At 59.3% G+C, this 20,690-nt stretch overlaps 2 protein-coding genes across 10 annotated transcripts in view; both read right to left on the bottom strand.

Annotated features, from left to right (window-relative positions):
* Positions 1-5,646, bottom strand: part of Cacna1g (calcium voltage-gated channel subunit alpha1 G) — a 59,206-nt gene extending 53,560 nt beyond the window's left edge. For 4 of the 9 annotated variants that reach the window (XM_023717899.1, XM_004633606.2, XM_004633599.1 and 1 more), the window contains exon 1: positions 4,865-5,123. In XM_023717899.1, the coding sequence (XP_023573667.1) occupies positions 4,865-5,106 (242 nt within the window). In that variant the 5' untranslated portion in view covers positions 5,107-5,123. Of the gene's footprint in view, positions 1-4,864 lie in introns of all 9 variants that reach the window. The other 5 variants (XM_004633611.1, XM_004633609.1, XM_004633604.1 and 2 more) reach the window with 2 other exon arrangements.
* A 4,467-nt stretch (positions 5,647-10,113) lies between these two features.
* On the bottom strand, positions 10,114-17,098 carry Spata20 (spermatogenesis associated 20). The gene is made up of 16 exons (XM_023717903.1): positions 16,984-17,098; positions 16,715-16,894; positions 16,555-16,619; positions 16,284-16,438; positions 16,061-16,204; positions 15,778-15,979; positions 14,853-14,983; positions 14,631-14,735; positions 14,402-14,476; positions 14,093-14,302; positions 13,819-14,011; positions 13,211-13,379; positions 12,762-12,973; positions 11,194-11,393; positions 10,513-10,593; positions 10,114-10,418 (listed from the first exon to the last, which is right to left on the bottom strand). Exons 1-16 carry the CDS (start codon positions 17,058-17,060, stop codon positions 10,248-10,250), a joined length of 2,370 nt encoding a protein of 789 aa, XP_023573671.1. The 5' UTR covers positions 17,061-17,098; the 3' UTR covers positions 10,114-10,247.
* Positions 17,099-20,690: the final 3,592 nt, after the last annotated feature.

Consider the following 20,690-nt stretch of genomic DNA (forward strand, 5'->3'; position numbering starts at 1 on the left):
CATCGGTCAGTTGATTGGTCGGCCTGTCTAGAAGCCAGCTGCCTCACCATTCATGTCCTCAGTAGTGATGGGCTGATTATAACCATGGGGGTAGGGAACAGTCAATGCCCCAGCAACTGTCCCTCCTCTGTCCTCCTTTACACATGCTCAGACTGGGGCGTCGCCCAGCCAGAATCTATCCATGGGCACTCTTTACCAGAAAAGCCCCTGCTAAGGGCTGGCTGGGGTTCAGCCCACTTCCAGGAGCATCCTGCCTACTGCCTACCCCTCCTCTTCACCTTAGGTTGGCATCAAAGGACAAGCAAATTTGGGACAATCTGACTAGAGGAATAATTCATGGGGGACAGGTCTTTCACCCTTTTCAGGGTGGGGCTTGTTGCCTTGGGAATGTGGCAGTATGTCACCGTGTGATGTTCTTCTGTTGCCATGACAACAGGAGGATGTGTCACCAGGCGGTGTGGATTTGTTGCCATGGTAATTAAAGAGACCCCCTTACACATGATTTCCCCTTACTCAGAGTGCCAGCTTCTCCTCATACAGGGAAGGGGAGGCAAGGAGACCCACAGGTTATCAGGTTGGGGGAACCATGTGACAGATCCCCATGGTAACCAAGGGAAGGGGGACACTGGTTGCCATAGTGACTATGAGAGACCTGTGCAGTCACATGTCTACTGTTGCTATGGTGACTGTCCAGGCTGGAGTGGCTCCCAAAGGGTGGGGGCAGGAGAGGGGAGGATCTTTCTTCTCCCCACAACCCACCATCAAAAGCAGAGAAAAAGGAAATGGCAGGAAAGGAACCCTACTTTCAGCCCTCCTCCTTCTCTTCCTCCTCCTCCTCTTTTCCCTCCTGGGAGAGAGAAGTAGAGCATGTTATCTCCACAAACGCATCCTCTCCACGGAGCTGTATCTAGACAGAGCCCTCACCCGGCCTGGCAGCTGGAGGGGTGAGCCAGGCAGGCCAGGGGCCTCCAGGGGCACAGGGCTCTGGGCATGAGCAGAGAAGGGAGGCAGGCCCCTCTGCAGCTGCCTTTCCCCCCAGGAGTCTGGAAATCTGAGACTGAGGATCACTGAGGAGGAAATGGGCCTGGACCCAGGAATCCTGCCCTTCTAGTAAAAGCTGGAGATGTGGGGTGAGCAGGACCTCACCCCGATCCCACCCAGAGGCTGGTGTTCCCAGGGTTCAGGACTCCCCAGGATGGACCCGGATACAGCCTGGTGACTCCCCACAGGCAGAAGGAAAGGGGGATTCCCTGGCCGAGCCCCCCTCCTGCAAGCCAGCTTCCAGCTCCAGTGGGTGGGTGTGTGGGAAGGCTCCAGCTGAAGGGAAACCTGAAGCCAGCGGAAGGCAGCAGCCAGCCCCACCCCGAGACAGCGACTGGAGACAGAGACACCAGAGACACGCGGCGCTGGAATCTTTGGGAGGGGAAATAGGCCAGAAATCCGATTCAAGCGTCTGTGCCTGTGTGTGCGCGCCTGTGCGCATGTCTGCGTGTGTGAGCACTGTCTGTCGCCATCCTGGCTGAGGCGGGCAGGGCGGGGTGAGGGCTGGGGCGGGAGCAGCCAGGGAAGGGAGGACCAGCGTGGGGGGAGTCCCAGGAAAGGCTCCAACTGGCACCGGGGGTGACGGGGAGTCCCTCCGCAGTGCAGCGGAGCACAGCGGGTGGGAAGGCGTGTGTGACCCACAGGGAAGGTGGGCTCCAGACGGAGACAGCGCAAAGAGCTCCTGGCCCCCCTCAATTCTCATCGCCCTCTCCCCAGAATGCTGAATGCCGTCCATCTGTAGAACCTGGAGACCGGCAAGGGGAAGAGAGCCCTGCTGGGGAGTTAGGACAACCCCCAACACCCCACTTCCTCTGAGGACCAAAGGGAGCCATCTCCCTAGGTAGAAGAAGCAGGCCGACCCAGGGCACTGGGACACAGCAAGGGAAGGAAGACTCCAGAAATTCCTGGGGCCCCTCCTTCTTGAGGCGCACACTCAGACACACACAGTGACGCACGGTCACACACTCACATCCACTTCTGGAAGCCATTAGGGCTCCTGCCATTCAGGCCGCCCCCCTCACCCGTCCCCCTGCTCCTGGCAGGATCCCTTCTCCCCCTCGGGCCCCCTCCCACTCCCCTCTCTCGGCATCCCAAATGCCAGCCTGTGATTTCCAAATGAGAAAAAGCTGTGCTGGGCTCTGAGCTTGGAGAAACTCCTACACAAACTTCCAGATGTGACACAACAGCCAGAGAGGGAATGATCAGGATCTCCCTCCCAGGAGGGGAAATGCACGCCCTCACACGGGGAGAAACACGCACGGCAAAGGCCAGCACACCCCTAGAACCTGGGGGTAGGGCCCCCGCTGGCTCTGAGTTGACCAAGCCTGTGCCCTGCTCTCCCCAGGACTGAGACCCGCACTAGTGTGACACTTCCTACTGCTGCCCTTCCACTATCCCCAGAACACACATACACATACACTCACTCACGCTCACATTCACACACACATCATTCATTCCCTACCTACAACGTCTAGATCTCCTCTCTAGGAAACCTGGTCTCCTAGGGAGGCTGAGACAGGAAGTGGCGGAAAGGAACAATGGCCAAGGAAAGGCTACCTAGCTGTAGTTATCTGGGGGAAGGGTCTTTATGTCCCTCATACTCAGAGGTAGAAACTCCTGGAGCCCGTGGAGGTGTTGTTACAGATGCCAAAAAGGGCAAAGGAGGAAGACCAAGACCCCAGATGCAGTTCAGAGCCCCTCTGGCAGCAAATGCACAGGTTCTCCTTGGCACCTGGATAGGTCAGGGACACCAGAGACATGGCTTGGGCAACCCCCTCGCCAAGAAGTTGTTCTCAACATGAGCTCAGCCAATGTAGGCTCAGCTGCTAGTCCCGACCTAGTGACAAGGGTGTCCCATGCCCAGGGTAAGCCTGCTCCCTACTCTCAATGGGCACTGGGCTCTCATCCATCCCTGGCCACTTGCCCTCTTCCATGAGGACCTCTGTCTGCAGACCCTTTGCTACACCTGGAGCCAGGGCCAGGAGGTCTGCTTCTGAGGGCATGGGAAGGGAGAGGGGAGAGATCTCATGGTCTCCCTGGGATCGCAAGAAGAAAGAGAGAGGTGCTGGAGGGCTTTCCCATTTACAGAGGAGGCAGGTGGCCAGGGGCACAGAGAGATGCCCCAGGCCCATCCTTTTTAGCAATATTCTTTTCCCATCTCCAGTAACTGAGCTAAGGAGAAAGGGATTGGGGTTGGGGGCCCCCCAGCTCAAATAGGTGCCTATCCAGAAGGACCACAGACCTCTGAGACCCCATCTCTTTCTGCAGCTCAGAGAGAAGAGAGGAAGGGGCTCGGGGGGAGGGGGCTCCTCAAGGACCCAGAAGTTGGGGACCTCATACAGGGCCTTGCACCTCAGAGGTAACAGCACCACAGAGGGATGGCAGTACCAAGATTTTCATCACCCACTTCCTGAAGTAGCGCCCTGGACCCGGGATCTCCCACCCTGAGTCCCCAGAATTTCTGGGCTGGCAGGACTGAGCCAAGAGAAGGTGTCATGATGACCTAGGATGACAGCACAACCAACCCCTCCTTTCCTGGGGGCCCTATGGTAGAGAAGCAGCACTTTGGGTTGAGAGGACCGGGGTCACTCCAACCCCTCCACACAGGGCAGAGGCTAGGGTATGGTGCTGAATACATATTCCTGGAATGTGAGGCACAAGCCCCCATCCACAGAGCAGACTCAGAAGTGGTGGACCTGAGTCCTTAGCAATCACGCAGTACCCCAATCGTTTCACAGAACTGCAGTCTCCCATACCTGATCTGCCATCAGCCCGGCACTGATTCTGAAAGGGGAGAGGTAACCTGGATTGGCTCCATCCCATCCCCCTAGGTGCCAAAGCTTCTGCCACACTCCTCTCCACAAGAAAAAAATCCAGCACAAAACTGCCAGCCCAGGGACCAGGGATATAGCTCAGCAGCAGGATGCCTGCCTGGCAAGAGCAGGGTCGCGAGTTCAGTTCCCGGTATAAATAAATAAATAAATAAATAAATAAATAAATAATTAATCTCCTAGCCCAATCCTAAGCATTCAGCATCAAACGAGGAACTGAGGTGGAGGGAGGCACTCCCCGCATTGGGCTCCAGCTGAAAGGGGCTCCAGTCCAGCTCCGGGGGCAGACGGCTCCCCACCACCACCACATCTTGTTCTCATTTTGCACCCCTGACATCAGCCGCCGCCGGAATCTCCTTGTTGTGCCTCCAACCCGGGAGGTGGGGGCTTGGAGGGGGGTTTAAGACCTGGTCCCCGCCCCCCAACATCTCCCTCTGGGTCAGTAAAGACCTCAGCCCTCAGAACCAGGTGGTGGGGATCACACCCTAGAATCCGCCGCAAACTTTGGGGCGGGGGCAGGAGGAAAACCCAGGAGATTGCGGTCTCCCCTCCTCCCCCCGCAGCCTCCTCCCCACCCCAGCCCCCAAACTCGGAAACCGAACCCAGCTCGCTAACCCGCGGCGGACGGAGGAGAGTCCAGGCTCCTGAAGCTCCCCACATCTGGAGGATGACGACCCTCCGCTGCCCACATCTGGACAGCATCCAGCTGCAAACCAGCGGGGCGCGTCTCCTCTCCGCTCCGCTCCGAGCCTGGATCTCAATCCCCTCACCCCTAAGGAGGACTGAGGTGTGTGTGGATGGAGGTGGGTCTCCCCCAGGGTCCTCACCGGCCCAGATCCTCTCTTGCTCCCATCGCGGTGCCCCTCCTCTCCTGAGCGGCCCCCTTCGCGCCTACTCACCCTCGAGGCTCACTTCTCTGACTTCCCTAGTTCTGGGTACCAGTCCCCCCACCCTGGACCCTCCAGCCCGGCCCAGGGCGCACTGAAGGATATGGGTTACAGACCGTGCGGAGGCACCAGCTCCGCGGGCGGCTGTCCTGGCTCAAGTAGAAGAAAACCACGGGGGCCAGTGCCGGGTACGGCAGCCCCTCGGCCTCGGAGTCCGCGCTGCCCGGGTCCTTCTCCGCTGACCCCGGCCCCGGCCGGACCCCGGTCCCAGACAGGTCGTTGAGCCGAAGGGCGCTCTGGGGCTGTCCCGACTCCTCGATGCCCGCGCCATCCTCCTCCTCGTCCATCCTCGGCCGGCCGGGGCCCGGGGGTTCGGAGAGGGGCACGGGAGCCCCTCGGAGGAGGGGTCCTCACGCAGCTGGGGGGTCCCGGCGGGGGCGCATTGGGGGAGCCCTAGGGCGCAGGCTGAGCCCCCAGCAGGGCCGGTTCAGCCCCGCTCCCATGCTGCCCGCGGGGCGCCGGCTCCAGGGCAGCCCCCCGGCGAGCAACCCACTTCCCGGGGTCCCCGGGCACCCCGGGCCAGCCGGCCGTCTCCCCCTCACTTTGTCCGGCTTCTTCGCTCGCCGCCCAGGCTCCTATGCCGGGATCCGCGCTCCCTTCGGCAAAGCGGCCCCGAGATGGAAAGAAGGAAATGGGGGCGCCCGGCAGAGAGCGGCGGGGGCCCGCGGAGGGCGCCCCCTCTTCCCGCGGCGCAGCTGGAGCCGGATCTAAGGGGTCAGCATCGTCCCAGCCCCGCGCCAGCGGCGGGGGGGGAGGGGAGGAGCGGCTCCCGGCGGGTGGGTTTGGGGGGGCAGGGGGCGGCTCCTTCCTCCGCCGGGCAGCTGGCTCACTGCCCAAGGGGGTGGGCGGGGAGACCGTGGGGGGCTGTCCTGGGCGGGGGTGGAGGCGGAGATGCTACTGCCGCCGCCGCCGCCGCCGCGGTGGCTGCCGATGCCGTAGCTGTCGCCGGCGCCACTGCCTCCTCCTCCGGCCGAGCCGCGGAGCGAGCGAGCGAAAGCGGCGGCGAGGAGCACGGCGCGCGCCGCAGCTGGATCGCTCACTCCAACTTCAAGCCTTGGCCCCGCCCCTCCCCGGGCGAGCTTGCAGCCAATCGTCGAGCACCGCCAACCCCAAGCTGTGCGCCTATTGGTCAGTCGCCGCGGCAGTGCAGGAGGGGCTGCGGGTGGGGGGGGGAGAGAACCACAGCTGGAATCCGATTCCCACCCCAAATCCCGGGACCGCCCCTCTCCCCTCCCCTTGCCCCTGGGTCCGCTCCCAAAGGCTGGAGCCAATGAGATGGCGGCCCAGGCCGAACCCACTTTCCGATTGGCTATTGGGGTCTTTGGGACTCCCCTGGAGGGAGCCCCGGGGAATCAGAGTATTTGGAGACCGGTCCAAGGGTAGCGCCACAAAACCTGGGCATCCTTTGTTCAGGATCCCGAATTGGACAGCAGCCAGAAGGCGGAGCTCAGCTCTGGTCAGGTCGGAAGAAGACAGGAGACGGTAAGCACTGGGGCAAGGGGTACGACCTGGGTCCCAGCGCCAAATTTCGGGTCTCCACTAGGCCCATCGCCAACATAGTCGATGGACCCTGGATCCAGGTTGGGCAGCAGAGCAGCAGGGCGGACCTCTCGGGGGCGGGGCCTCAGCTGGAGGGGCGGAGCTGGGGGCAGAGGAGGAGCCAGGAAAAGGCACCGGTAGGCTAGGTCTGCGCGTAGCCTCCACCGGCCTCCTGAGTTTATTGGGTCCTGGCGCCCCGGCCCGCATCAAGATTGACCTCAACCTCCTAACTAGTGTGCAGACCCTGAGGCTTGTGCCCCTAGGAAGGCTGAGGGATGTAGACTCCACTCCAGAGGACTCGTGCTTGAACTCGTAGCCCAGCCAGGTCACCCTGGACTGCAGAACCTGAGACATAGCAAAAGGACCTGCAGGAGCCTCGAATGTGTGGGAGTTGGCAGCACCAACTGGGCTTCATCCACTCCTGCAGAGAGCTCCCACCTGCCCCTGACTCCGTGCCTCAGTTTCTCCCTCTGGAGTCCCTGTATGGCTTAGGGGGAGGTTGTCCGCAGGACTGTAGCTTTTCGGAGTTCCCTCATCTTCCCACAAGCATAAACCCTCACCCAGGCCCAGACCCCAGCCTCGTCCCCTCTCTTCACCCCGAGTTCTCTCGCGCTGCCAGGGTCAGTCCCCAAAAGCTGGGTACCACAGAACTGGGGTCCACGATGGTACTGGGCACGGGGGGAGGGACAGGGCACCGAGGATTAGAGCCCAACCTCTGCGGGAGAGGCCGAAGGTGGACGGGTGACCCCCAGCATTCTTTGCCTGGCTCCCCGGCCTACTTCCCACTGCCCCAGCCGCGCTGCCCACGCAGCTCCGCCGGCCCCCCGCGGCGGCGTGGGTGGGGGCCTCCTCAGCCCCGCCAGGCCGGTGGCGCAGAGCGGCTGCTGCGCCCTCGCTTCCCTGGTTGCCCTTTCGCCGAATCCGGGCACCGAGTTGTGTAAATGAGGCCGGCTTATTTGCATATCATGCTAATGAGCAGCTTCCCTTAAGCGCCTAAGTCTCAGGCGGGAGCTTCTGCTTCATTCTCGTGTGCGTGTGGTGCCTAGCCGTCTTGAACTCTAGGTCATCTTCTGGGAAAGGGGGGCTATTTATGGTTTGCTTTGTGCGTCTCACACCTTCCTGCCTCCCGCGGGTAAGCAGTCTAGCAGGCAGGCTTGCCCTGCTGCCCAGGGTCCGAAGCCCCAGAGCGGCTGACACAGGCAGGGGAGATGAGGAAATGAGGCCAGAGGAGCTTGCTGGGTCTGGTGTTTAGCGTGCCCCGCACCCTAGAGCGTCTTCCAGGGCACCCTGTCCCTGAACTGCTCCCCCTTAGAGAAAGGGGACAGGCGCACGTGCACTAAGAACTGCTCCCCTGGTTTGGTGGCCTGTAACCTGTGTACCAGAGATCTATGACATCCTGAGAGTGGACTCAGCTTCCAGGCGTGGCACTGAGGGCTGAAGGCTGCCAAGCAATACCAGAATCGGTCCTGAAGACCAGCCTTGGGGTCCTGGCTCTGAGCACCCCTCCTCAGCCTGGATTTCTTTCTAGCCAGTATTTTCACGTGCCACGGGTACAGAACTGAGACAGAAGTCTCCATCCTGGGCAAGTGGAAGTGAAGAGAACTTAGACATGTTGCGTACTGGTGCCAACTCCTCACGATCAATGTGAGTTTACTGCAAATGGGCATCAACAGAAATTTTTTAAAAACGTTTTTCAAAGTCTACATCCTCCCAGTATTTAGCCCAGGCTGGAACCATACGTTTATGCTTGTGGTAAAGAAATCTGTCTCCCCCTCTAGGCCATTCATGCCCTGAGGTAGGGGCAGTGCTCATTTTGTTCACTAAGGCCTCTCTAGCGTTCTGCATATAGTAAGTGCTTGGTAAGTTTTTGTTCAATGAATAACCAGGTAGCGAGAGGGGAGAGAGTTCCTCTCTTTGGGCTTGTTTTCCCATGAAGAAGTCAGGCCTGCAGGTTATCTGAGGTCTCCTCCAGGTTTGAGGGAGATCCCCTGTAAGGGTTGCTGGCCAGCCCCAGCAGTCCCCAGCAGCCCCCTGGTCTCTGCCACTCCCCCTCTCCCCTGTGGCTCCCAGGAAGCTGAGTCTTCCCATCTGTAACATGCTTTGCTTAGGGGATCATGCAAACATTTATTCTCTTTGGTCACCTCGACAGCCCTGGACAGAGGCCACACACACTAGGAAACCTTCAGATCTCACATCAGTGAGGTTTATACTCAACCTCACCCACTTTGGAAAATGAAGCGCTCTTAGGCGAACGCATGCTCTAAGGCCCCAACTCCTTCGGGACCCACTTGCAGGTGTGTGCCTGATACTCAAAGGGAAAGAGACACACTCAAAGGCAGCAGGTGGAGGGAAGACCCTAGACTCACCCTCCTCCACGGCGGTGCCTGGACCTCCTGGGGAAGAGGGCACTCTGTGATCTCCACTGTACCCCAAGGACAACAGGGAGTGCCTTGTGTACTGGGAGTTCTCACGCTAGACCCTCACCTTCACCAGACCACAACTGAGCTCCCCGTAGAGGCTGAAGTTATGGCTCCTGCCCACTCTGCACTCATGCAGGTCAGCAAGATGGTTGTGGCAGAGGGCTGTGCAGACTGCCCACCTGTTCAGAGCCAGGGCCCTCGCTGCCAGAAAGGCCACCTGTGCCTCCCCATACCCCCCCTCCACCAGGCCAAGCTCTGCATCCGACTTCCTGGCCAGGCCAAGCGGACTCTACCAAGAATGGGCCCAGCCAACCTTGCTGGCCCGAGCGCTAATCCCCTCCAGATGGGCTGGCTACCCAGACAGAACTAACACAGTCTTAGTGACCGTGTGTGGCCATGTGCGGCCGTGTTCAGGGAGCAACCATGCAGTTTCCCGGTTCCCTCTTGCTTTGCTCCGCTCCATAAGAAATGTCTCATCCAAGCTCTTGTCCCTAGCAGCTTCTTTTAGCTATTGGGCTTTTGGGATTTGGGGACTGAGAGGACGCCCCGACTCTGCAGAACTCTGAAAGGCCCTAGTTGCCTGCATGCGTTTCTGGAGACTAAAAAGGTATGCATGCCACCGACTGGACTCCAGAGTGTCTCCCAACACGGGGGTGGGAGGATGGGGGTGGGCACCAGCTTCCTCTGCAGCAGGAAGGACAAGCCCCCAACAAAAGCACATTCTTTGTAGGACCACAGAAATTTCCAAGCAAGCAAGGCGTGAATAATGCAGCTTCCCTCAGAGTCCTTGCCTCTTTTCTGGTGAAGGCCCAAGGTGGGGGGAAGGGGTTTTCCCAAAGAAATGTCTTAATCCCAGGTGCACCAGGACACACCCAAAGTGGCCAGTCTGTGAAATGCAGGCGCTCCTATGCAGCACCCCCGGGCCCTTCCCTAACCCCAGTATGGGAACCATGCAGGGTGGTGCCAGTTGGAAGTGCCAGCCTCCTGAGAGGCTGAGGCAAGAGGCTTGCAAGTTCCAGCCCAGCTCAAAGGGCCTGGGTTCAATCCTTAATATAGTAGAAAAACACGGGATAGGTCCCCTTCTCAGCCCCCCTCCTGAGGATGAGGAATGGGGTTTCCCCTTCTGGCCTGGTACACACCCTATCCTTAGTCCAGTCCTCTACACTTGGTTTAGTCCCTGGTCTCAGTTTCCTTCAGATTCATGGCCATGAGTGCGGGCAGGGGCAGGAGAGGACAGGGTTAGTGGGGCTCTTCAGAGAAAGGGGCCCAGTATGCAGGTTCCCTCACAAACGAGGCCAAGAGCCCGAATCACCACGGAATGCTGTTAGGCTTATTCCAGAGTGCATGGGTGCCCATGGGGAGCAGAGACAAGGGCCAAGGTCACCTGGTGGCCACAGGTTCTGCTCGGCCCTGTGGGGCCTGAGTGTGCTGGGAAGCCTGGCCTTCTGCCCCAGGCCTGGGGCTGTGAGTCACTGGACAAGCCGTTTCCGTAACTCAGAGGGCTCCGTGATGGGCATGGAGCAGGCCTGGCTCTCGTACACATAGGCGGTGGCCCGGTCCTCCAGCCGCCGCAGAGTGTTTAGGAAGGGCAGCTGGCGGGATAGGAAGCTCGAGGGGTCCCCGTCAGCCAGAATCAGCACCTGGGGTGGGCACAGCAGAGGACATCAGGGCAAGGAGTCTGCGAGGGACAGCGCTGGGCACATGTGGCGGGGAGGGCAGGGTGCAGGACAGCACCTTGTTGGGGAGGTAGAGGGAGTGCACACACTGCAGCAGAGCCCTGGTGTCCTTGGCCTGGGGTTCTCCGCAGATCACAATCTGGCCGAAACAGAAAGGTCAAGCCAGGGTCACAGGCAGGAAGGGCCCAGAGGGCTTCCCTACCATCCTTGCACCCCAACCTGAGGTGCAACCCCAGCACTCAGAGGCCACATCAGATATACTGTGTGGCAGGCAGCGATGCGCAGGCACACTCACAGGAGAACACGCGTGTGTAGTGTCATGCATCATGTGGATGCACGGCTGGGATGCGGGAGCACAGAGCAGGCACCTGTGCACACGCGGGCACTGCATGTGCGTCCCACGTGCACACACACACACACAGAGGCAGACACACTGCACACACCCAGAGAGGCAGGCATACACACCCTGACACCTCCAGGGTTTCGCACACAGGATGGAAATAAGCAGGCTGATACACGGAGCCTCATGGAGGAGCGGGGACCCATATTTAGCCCCTGCCACCTTCCTCCATACTGTGCCAGCCCAGGGACAGTGCTCAGACCGGCACGGGCCTGCTCAGATGCCACCTTCCCACACACCCGCCTCCCGGACACCTGCACACACACGGGTCTACGTGGGGACAGCCCCGGAGGCCTGCCCACATCAATGTCCCTGCTGTGGCCCCTCTGCCCCTCCTACCTGCTTGAGGCCCTGCTGGTGGGCAGAGAGAGCACAGACCATCTCCGGCAGCGCCACGGGCACTCTGCGCATGCGCTCGGAGAAGGCGGTGAGCAGGCACGCGCACTTGTCCAGCCAGTCCTTGAGGCCGGTGAAGCCGTGCAGCCGCAGCAGGTTGTGGGCCGCCACCGAGTTGGCGCTGGGCTCTGCTCCATCCTGGTCTGCAGGGCAGGGGGAGGCAGGGGTTGGCAAGGGAGGGTCCTGGAGTCTCAGGAGGGCAGACTCCTTCTCTCTAGCCAGCTCAGGCTTCCCAGCCCATGGCTGATCCTCTCCAGCACTGACTGCCTTGGCCAGAGTGGAAACTTCCTTCCAGCCTCCTGACCCACCCATGAGCCACAACAGCAGGTCCCACCACCCTGGCTCCTGCGCCCCCAGCCCAGCCTCAATGGCACCTGCACAATCGGCCTCCTCACGGCTCACTCTGTCTTCCTGCCCTGCCCTGTCCATTCTGTACACTGATTAGAGTGGCCTGAGACCCCCAAAGCCCGGCGGGTTTCAGGTGCTCAGCGCCAGCCTTAGCGCCCTCGCACCTCTCTTGCAGGCCAGCACAGGCCTCCTGCTCTGGGTATGTGCTGCTTCCTCCCTAGCTCACTGGTGACCACATGGCCACCCTGGCCTTGGTTAAATGACTTATCACATGCTTCATGGAGCCTCTCTGTCAAGACCCTGAGACCTGTCAGCTAACAACTATTGAGCACCAACCGTGTGCCAGGACTGTCCTATACGTTGGGGACATAGTGGTGACAGAAGAGCCTCCCTTGAGTACTAAAAAGTGAACCCTGCTCTCTGAGGAGATGTTAACAACAAACAAAACATGGGGAAGGAACAGGCTCATGGTACAGGGCTTTCTTATTCTTGGGGTACAGGGGGCTGAACCCAGGGCCTTTGCATTTAGCTATATCCCCAGCCCCTTCTGAGTTTTTCTTTTGAGACAGGGTCTTGTTAATTACTTGCCTGGACTGGACTTGAACTTGTGATCCTCCTGCCTCATCCTCCTAGAGCACTAGGATTATAGCCATGTATCACCACGCCTGGCTTCCAACAGCCTTTAATTTCATTTCACTCTTTCCCTTTGTTTTTTTTTTGAGACAGGATCTTACTACGTATGTAGTCCAGCCTGCCCTTGAGCTCACTACGTAGTCCAGCAGTCCTAGAGCTTTCAGTCCCCCTGCCTTAGCATCTGCCTGGGACTACAGGCACATGCCACCATGCCTGGCAACGGGCTCACCTGTACCTTGCCTGGCCCATTTTCATCATTACTGACCAGTGAACCTCATTCAGTGCCTAAATCGGGGCTCAGTGGACTATGGCAAGTGCAAGGTTCATCTTCCATCACCCCCTCAACCAGCACCAACCTTAGCTCCCTTTTGCATGAAAAGAAACAGGCTTAGCAACATCAGGAGACCCCAGGAGCTACATAGACATGGCATGAGATGTCACTGCCAAGCTGCGTCACCACCACACTGCCCTTGCACCCACCTCACCCCCAGGCCTAGTCCAGGGCCCCAGCAGCTGCTGCCCACACTGACCGTCCTTGACTCGCAGAGGCAGGCCGGCCCCCAGCTCAGCCTCACTGCAGAAGTAGCCACCACCCTGGGAGTCCCAGAAGAGCCTGTCCTGCGTGTCCTGCAGCCGCAAGGCCCACTCCAGCCACGCGCTCTCCTGCGAGGCCTCGTACAAGTCCAGCAGGCCCCGCACTACGAAGGCATAGTCCTCCAGGAAGCCCCAGCAGGGTGGCTCGCTAGGGGCATGGATAAGAAGGGACAGGCAGGGTCAGCTCAGGGCTGTCACAGAGAGTGGCCCCTTTTCATGTTTTTCTACCACATCCTCAAAACCCAGCTCTCCTATAGCCATTGCCAGCGCAGTCCCCAGAGATGCAAACAGGCCCAGAAAGGTGACCCTCTCACAATGGACGCACTGTCCAATGCAGGCTGCGAATGCGCTAGGGCCAGAGGCCACCATGTGCCCAACCCCCCACCTGTGCTCCACGGTGGTCCCGGTGCCAGCATAGCAAGTCCGCTTCAGGCGGCCCGTGGCCACATCGAACATGTGCCGCTTGAGGAACTTGGCACCATTGGTGGCACAGTGGACCAGCCTGTCTATGCCCAGGATAGCCCCAGTCACAGCATAGCCAGAAACCATCAGGCCTGGAAGGTAGGAAGGACAGAGGTCAGAGGCGTGGGTGACAAGTGGCCAGTGCACTCCCAAGATGCCCAGCCCACCCCCACCTCTCTGGATCTCGGGTTCCAGCACCAGGCAGGGCTGGACTCTGGGCCTCATGCGTGACCGCAGTGGGTTAGTTAGACTCTAGTCTCAATTTGTTCTTTGTAAATTAAGGGTGATGGCTGGCATTGTGGTGCACGCCTGTAATCCTAGCCCTCAGGAGGCTGAGGCAAGAGGGTTGCTGTGAGTTCAAAGACAGCCTGGGCTACAAAATGAGATCATCTCAAAGTGATGGTGATGACAGCAACAATTAATTCAGGATAATAAATCTAATAAAGAATCCGCATTTTGCCTGGCAGGCATGAAGAGTGAGGTGAAGGGAATGCTCCCCACAGGAAGATGCCTCGGCCAGGGCTGCCTCACCATTCCAAGCAGCCAGCATCTTGTTGTCCAGGTGTGGCTTTGGCCGCTGCTTCCGGGCCTGGAAGAGCTTGTCGAGCCCTGCTGTGAGCAGACTCTGCACGGCCTCAACCTCCAGGCCAAAGCGGGCAGCGGTCAGCTCCAAGGAGTAGCGCACAGTCAGCACATTCTGGCCCTGCATCTCCCCCTTGGGGTCCTGGGGATAATGCCTTTGTCCAAGGAGCCTGCATATGCCCAAGGCTCCCAGTTCCCTCCAGGAAACCCCAGATCCCCTTACCTGACATGAGTTGATGTTGCCGGCCTCTGTGAGTCCGTAGTGCTTGGTGAGTAGCTGGCCCGTGGTCAGAGGCTCTGTGGCGCCTGCCACAGACTCGGGAAGGAGACGCTGGACCTCCTTGGACGTCCACACGTAGAAAGCACCCTCCCTGGGCTTCATGCCCCGCTCCGGGGGTGAGTCTGCATCCTCAGCACTGTAGAAGCCACCAGACTGCGGGAGGGACAGTTGTCAGGCTCCACACCTGAGGGTGAGGGAGGTGGGGGAGGCCCGACGCGTCTGTAGCAGGCTGCCTGCCTGGGGGACACGCACCCGGTGGCTCAGACTACGGCCCACATATTGCAGGATGCCTTTGGCGACTTCAGAGTAGAATTCATCCCCGGAGATCTGGGGTTGCGAGGGGGAGGTTGTGAACAGAGGTGACCAAGTGGCCCAGGTACATGGGGGCCACTTTCTCCTGGGACGGTGGAGAGGGACGAGGGGGCAGTGGCACATGGGAGAGGCCAGGGAGCCAGGGAGGCCCGGAGGTGCTCGGAGTGACCTGGAAGGCCTGCGAGTAGGACACGGCAAGCTGCGCCTGATCGTAGAGCATCTTCTCAAAGTGGGGGATGTGCCACTGGCGGTCGGTGGAGTAGCGGTGGAAGCCCTGTGCCAGGCAGGACACCAGGACACGGGGCTGGAGGCTGATCCCAGCCTCTGGCCCTGCACAGTGCCTAGTGCCTCCGCTGCACCACTGCACCCCCGGCCACACAGCCTCCCTCACCTGCCCCACATGGTCCCGGATGCCCCCGTTGGCCATCATTTTCAGGGTGTGCAAGGCCATCTGCTGGGCCCGAGAGCCATCCTGGGTCAGCCGGTGGCCAAGCCAGTAGGAGAACAGGAAGCTGAGGATCACTGCCAAGAACACAAGGATGGGGGGGGGGGTTACCCAACACATAGCCTCTGGCCAGGCTGGGGTGAGGAAGCCAGCAGTCACCCCAGAGGTCATGAGATCACTGCCCAAGCCAGAAAGCAGAACATCATCAGAGCCAAGCGTGGTGGCATATTTCTGCAATCCCAGCTCTCTGGGAGGCTGAGGCAGGAGGATCCAAAATTTAAATCCAGACCCTCCTTAAAAAATAAAAATAAAAATGGCTGGGAAGGGCCAGTGAGATAGCTCAGCAGACTAAGCACCTGCTCAGGCAAGTGCAGGGACCAGGGTTCGATCCCTGGCACCATATGCCAGGCCAGCCCCACTCCTGGGTGTGCTGAGCTGGCCACCAAGACCAGGCATGGTGGTACATGCCTGTAATTCCAGCTCTGGGAAGGCTGAAAACAGGAGGATCACTATGAGTCCTAGCTGCGTAGTGAGGCCCTGTACCAAATACATTAAAAAAAAAAAAAAAAAAAAAGCTGGGGATATAACCCCATGTGAGGGCTCTGGGTTAAAAAAAAAAAAAAATCATCAGGCCACTGGGAAGCAGAAAGCTACTGACAAGACAGCAACATGAGCCAGGCCGGGGTCAAGGGTCGGAAGCTCATGGTGTAAGTCAGGGGTCAAGGGCAAGGACACCGGGCATGTGCAAGAAAGATGTCTGGTCTTGACGGGGGCGGGTGCTGACCTGGGGTGGGGAGTGGTGCTGACCTGGGGTGGGGGGTGCTGACCTGGGGTGGGGGGTGGTGCTGACCTGGGGTGGGGGGGTGCTGACCTGGGGTGGGGAACTTAGGGGCCTCCGCGAAGCCACCGTGCTCCTCGTCGTAGCCCTCATCCAGCTGCTGAAAGCAGCGGCTGTTCATGGTGGAGGCTGAGGGCGGCACCTGGCGGTCGCCCATGCTGATCTCCGAGCGGGCCAGCAGGGCAGTGGTGACTCGCTGGCTGCTCTCTAGCAGGGAGTTCTTGTTCTGCTTCCACTGGGGCGGAGGCGTGCTCAGGTCAGTGGGCGCTTGTTCCCTCATCCCACCCCCACGCTTTGGTGTCTCCCACACGCCCACCTGCTCCCGGATCCTCAGCAACACGGTGCGGAAGCCCACACGGGTCAGGCCGTCCTCGGGGGGGAAGTAGGTGCCCCCCACAAAGGGCTGGAGGCTTGGGGTGAGCCACACGTTCATGGGCCAGCCCCCACCGCTGCTGGTGGCCTGGAGGGACAGAGAGGGCCAGGGTCAGGCCAGCTGCTCACCGACAGGGACTGCTGCACCCGGGCCGCGCAGTGCTCACCTGCACGAAGGTCATGTACACTTTGTCCACGTCTGGCCGTTCCTCGCGGTCCACCTTCACGCTGACGAAGTCCTCACCGAGCAGGCGGCCTATCTCCTCATTCTGGAAGGTCTCCTCCGCCATCATGTGGCACCAGTGGCAGGTGGAATACCCCACTGGAATGGAGGTGGCCCTCACCTCCAGCCCCCCAGGGTCCCCTGAAGCCCGAGGACCTGTCCCCCTTCCCACTGTCACTCCCTGTGGCCCCATTGAGGGCCAGTGGGTGTGTCACCTGAGAGGAAGATAGGCTTGTTTTCTTTCTTGGCCTTGTCAAAGGCTTCCTGTCCCCAGGGGTACCTAGGCCCAGCAAGGTAGGACATCCATCACTCAGGAGTAGGGGGGCCAGGGTCTAGGAGGGGCTGTCCCCCAGTTGCCTTAGGGCAGGTATGTACCAGTCCACAGGGTTGTAGGCATGCTGCAGGAGGTACGGGGACTTCTCACTGATCAGGCGGTTGGGGACCTTCTGGGCTGTGTTGTTAGGGCCGCTGGGCCGGCTTCCCTTCCCTCCAGCAGGCATGGACACAGAGCCGCTGATGGTAGCACTGCGGTCCTTGTCCCGGGAGGAGCTGCCCCTGGTGTGGGCAGGCGGGTCAGGCAGGAGGCGGCTCCCCCACACCCACTGCGCCAGCCTCGCACCCCTCAAGGACCCCTGCTCAATCACCTTTCTGAGCCCCGGGGGAGACCTCTGCCTTTGTGCTCCCCCTTGTGTTTTGGGGGTGGTGGGGAAGTGTGGCTCATTGGGGCTCCCTGCTAGGCTCGTCTCCCCAACCTCTTGGACCTGGAGCGGCGAGGTGATGGGAGTCAGGTCACGTCACAATGGGCAGAATGGTGCTTCCAGCTCCGTTCCGCGCCCTGGCCAGGCCCCCCCAGGGAACCCTGGCATGTGGCGGTTGGGGGGGGGGGTGGCTGGGCAGCCCAAGGAGACTTGGTCTGAGACTGGACTGTGGCAGGCAACCAGAGGAGGAGACACACTGCACTTCTTGGTCTCACCTGCCGAAGTGTGCAAGGCCAGGTCCCCGGCCAGACTCGGGGGACACCAGGGGATAAGAAACCCTTCAGGAGGCTCGGCCCAGAAAGCAGCTCTGAGGACAGACCTAAGTAACGAGGTCCAGCCAGCATGGCCATCCCAATATGCTGTGAGGCTGAGGCAGGAAGACTGCAAGCTCATGCCCACTCTGGGCAATTTACAGATTTAGTGAGACTATGTCTCAAGAGAAATGAACAAGGGCTGGGATGTAGCTCAGTACCTAGGCCTGGGGTTCAGTCCCCACTACTGCCGGCCCTGCAGCTGCACAGCACTGAGAGCCTGTAACGGGCTCCGTGTGGAGCAGCTAGGGAGAGACTTTGGCCTAGCTCTGGGTTCCTGGAAGGCTTCCAGGAGGCAGTGTCAACATAGCTCCGGATGGGGAGGGGGCTTGCGAGGGTTCAGGCGTGCAGCGGGATGCAGCAAGGACGCGCAGGCGGGGGCTATCCAGTGCCAGGGTTAGAGTGACTGCACCTTGCTAGTACCTGCGGCTCAAGGCGCCCGTAACCGCGGCGATACAGAGTTCTGGGCAGGACCGTCTGATTGGTCTCCGAGCGCCGCCCGGCGGCCGAGTGCGGAACTGCAGGGAGGCAGAGAGGGCTTCAGAAGACCCAGGTCTGTGCCTAAAACCAAGCTCAGCTTGACTGACCCCCACTTATCATCCCAGCAAAGCTGTGGGGCTCTGGCTCCCTGCGATTTCAGTCTCAGCTCATCTTATGCAACTTCTGCATCCTTTAAAATTGCAAAATAAGGGCCAGGGAAATAGCTCAGTAGAATAAGCACTTTCCTGGCAAGTAGAAGGTCCTAGTTCAATCTCTGGTACCGCAAAAACAAAACAAAACAAAAAAATAAAATTGCAAAATAAGGGCCAGGGAAATAGCTCAGTAGAATAAGCACTTTCCTGGCAAGTAGAAGGTCCTAGTTCAATCTCTGGTACCGCAAAAACAAAACAAAACAAAAAAATAAAATTGCAAAATAAGGGCTGGCAAGAAAGCTCAATGGTCTTGTCTGGATCCACCTAAGGACGCACACTGCTTGGCTCAGCCTGCTCAAACGCCAGCTGTCCTGGAACAACCACGGGGATACCCTTCTATGCATCTGCCCAAGTGTAACCGAGTGCTCACTGCCTGGAGCTCTGAATCTGATGGCCACACAGATATATGTGTCTTCAGCCACCTCCTGACAAGTGAGAGAGTGGGTGTGACGACGGGGTTGGCAGGATAGATGAGGAGAAAAGTTTCTCAAGAGAAAAGCACATTTGTGACAGCAGTGGAGGAAAACTAGAGGGAATGTGAGGTGAATTCTGGAGAAGCGGGCAGAAGGAATGGTGTGTGCAAGGGTCCTGGGGCACACAAGCAAGCTGGGGCTGGAGACCACAGCAAAGGGATCCCAGCACTCAGGATGGTTGCAAGTTCGAGCCCAGCCTGGGCTAAAAACTGAGCTCAAGGTCAGCCTGAATCACACAGCAAGATCCTGTCTCAAAAAGTCCAAGCACAACCAACAAAACAGGGACCCTGCCCATTAGCGCAGTTGTTTCCTTGCCTGCTTAAACAAAGCTGACAGGCTCAAGATGCTCCGGTTGGAACCCAGTCTCTCCCAGGAAACCAGAGAGGCCCTCAAGGCATCTTGAGGCCTAAAAAAAAAACAAAAACAAAAAACCAACAAAACAAAAAACAGCAAGGCAAAACAAGCAGGACCAGGCAGGGCAGCTATGAAGAAGGGCAGACACTCCCACTGGGGGTGGGGTGGGGTGGAGGGTGCTTGGTGAAGAGGAAGCCTGCCTGGGGTGGTGACGAGGATGGCCATGGCAAGGGCAAATGAGAGGCAAAGGGCGGGTGGCCAGGGCATCCTCTAGGGTAAGGGGGTCAAGCGGAAGCAGGGAAGAGATGGTGAGAAGTCTGGAGCCAGGAGGAAAAGCATCCCAGGAATGGGGTGTGGCAACCCTGGGGGGTGGGAGGAGGCAGGCTGCTCCAGTTAGGAGGACCAGGGCAACTGGAAGTGGCTTCAGGAATCAGGAAGTGTCACAGAGCGAGCAGTCCCCAGGGAGAGCTGGGTGTAGGACCAAGGCTAGAACCTTCCAACTTGGGTGCAGCAGAAGACAGATGCAGACTCAGGGTGTCACCTGGCACAGCCAGGCACGGGGGCAGCATGAGCCATTTCTCAGGGTGTCCTAGGACAGCCCTCTTCCCGGGTTCCACGTGGCCCCCTTACCCAAGAGGCTGTCCTGGCCGCCCACCCTTGGCCTCTCATTTGTACTAATCGCTGGCCTAGATTCCTTCCACTCCAAGCAGGGATGCTGGCTGCATAGCAACCCCAGGAGGAGGAAGGGACTCATTGCCCCCACTTGACCGGGAAAGAGGCACACACCGAGGTGAAGTGCTTTACTCGAGGTCAGGCGAATGACCACTTATTATGAAGCAGTCATCATTAAGTTTAACTTCAGAGCAATCATTTTGCAGCATGGGTCTGACTCCGAAGGAGGTACTCATCCCTCCTGCCCACAGCAGCCTCCTGCCCCAGCTGGGTGGGCCCCTCCCCACTCAGCCACTGCATCCCCAGCCACCACCTTTGGTATTTCTGGCCCTTAAAGGGGAGAGCAGCAGGTGCCTTCAGGGCAGGTCTGAGATTGGGGACCCACTGGTGACTGGTGAGGGGAGCGTCATTAGAAGGGACAGCAAGTGGGCCTCCCAGCATGGAAGGACTACGGGCTCCACCCACCTCTGCCTTTCCAGACTCTGCCTAAGCCCCAGGAAGGCACAGTCTCCCTGTGATGGCTGCAGCTGATTCACATCAGCCCAAGGTGAGCGTGGCAGGGAGCTTACTCAGGAGAACAAAGGAGCAGGGGGCTCCTGGCTCTGTCTTGGGCTGCCGCCATGTCCCCTGCCCGTGTCCTGTATCCCCCAAGCAGCTAGAGGCTGCAGGCTCAGCAATTCTTGGGCCCCTCCCAGCCTAGCACTTTATCCACAGCAGTGCATCAATATTTGCTAAATTCAACCTGGGGCCAGACTGCGTGCCTGCCTGCCTGACAATGCCAGCCCGCAGTGTCGTCATCTTGCGACTTGAAGTGTGCTCCTCAACCTCCTCTACAGAATGGCAGCCACAAGAGAGACCAGTGCAGCTGCTGCGGGAAGGGCTGTGCGTGTGGACTGCGGTTCTGTTTCCTTGTTTCAGAATTCATAGGGCTGGGCATAGTGGTACACATCTGTAATCCCAGCACTTGGGAGGCTGAGGCGGGAGGGTCGCTGCAGGTTGGAGGCCAGCCTGGGCTACATAGTTCAATACCAGCCTAAACTACAATGTGAGAACCTGTCTCAAAAAAATTAAAAAAAAAAAAAAAAAAAAAA

This window comes from Octodon degus, unplaced genomic scaffold, assembly GCF_000260255.1.
Source record: "Octodon degus isolate 3935 unplaced genomic scaffold, OctDeg1.0 scaffold00056, whole genome shotgun sequence".
In the NCBI taxonomy this organism is placed as follows: Eukaryota; Metazoa; Chordata; class Mammalia; order Rodentia; family Octodontidae; genus Octodon; species Octodon degus.

Excerpts from the sequence above, each read along its gene's own strand:
- Spata20 (XM_023717903.1), bottom strand. The coding sequence starts at position 17,060 with ATGAGCCACACTTCCCCACCACCCCCAAAACACAAGGGGGAGCACAAA. Across the intron at positions 14,477-14,630 it reads CCTACTCGCAGGCCTTCCAG|ATCTCCGGGGATGAATTCTA; the intron begins GTCACTCCGAGC and ends TCGCAACCCCAG. Across the intron at positions 10,419-10,512 it reads CCCTCTACCTCCCCAACAAG|GTGCTGATTCTGGCTGACGG; the intron begins GTGCTGTCCTGC and ends TGCCCACCCCAG.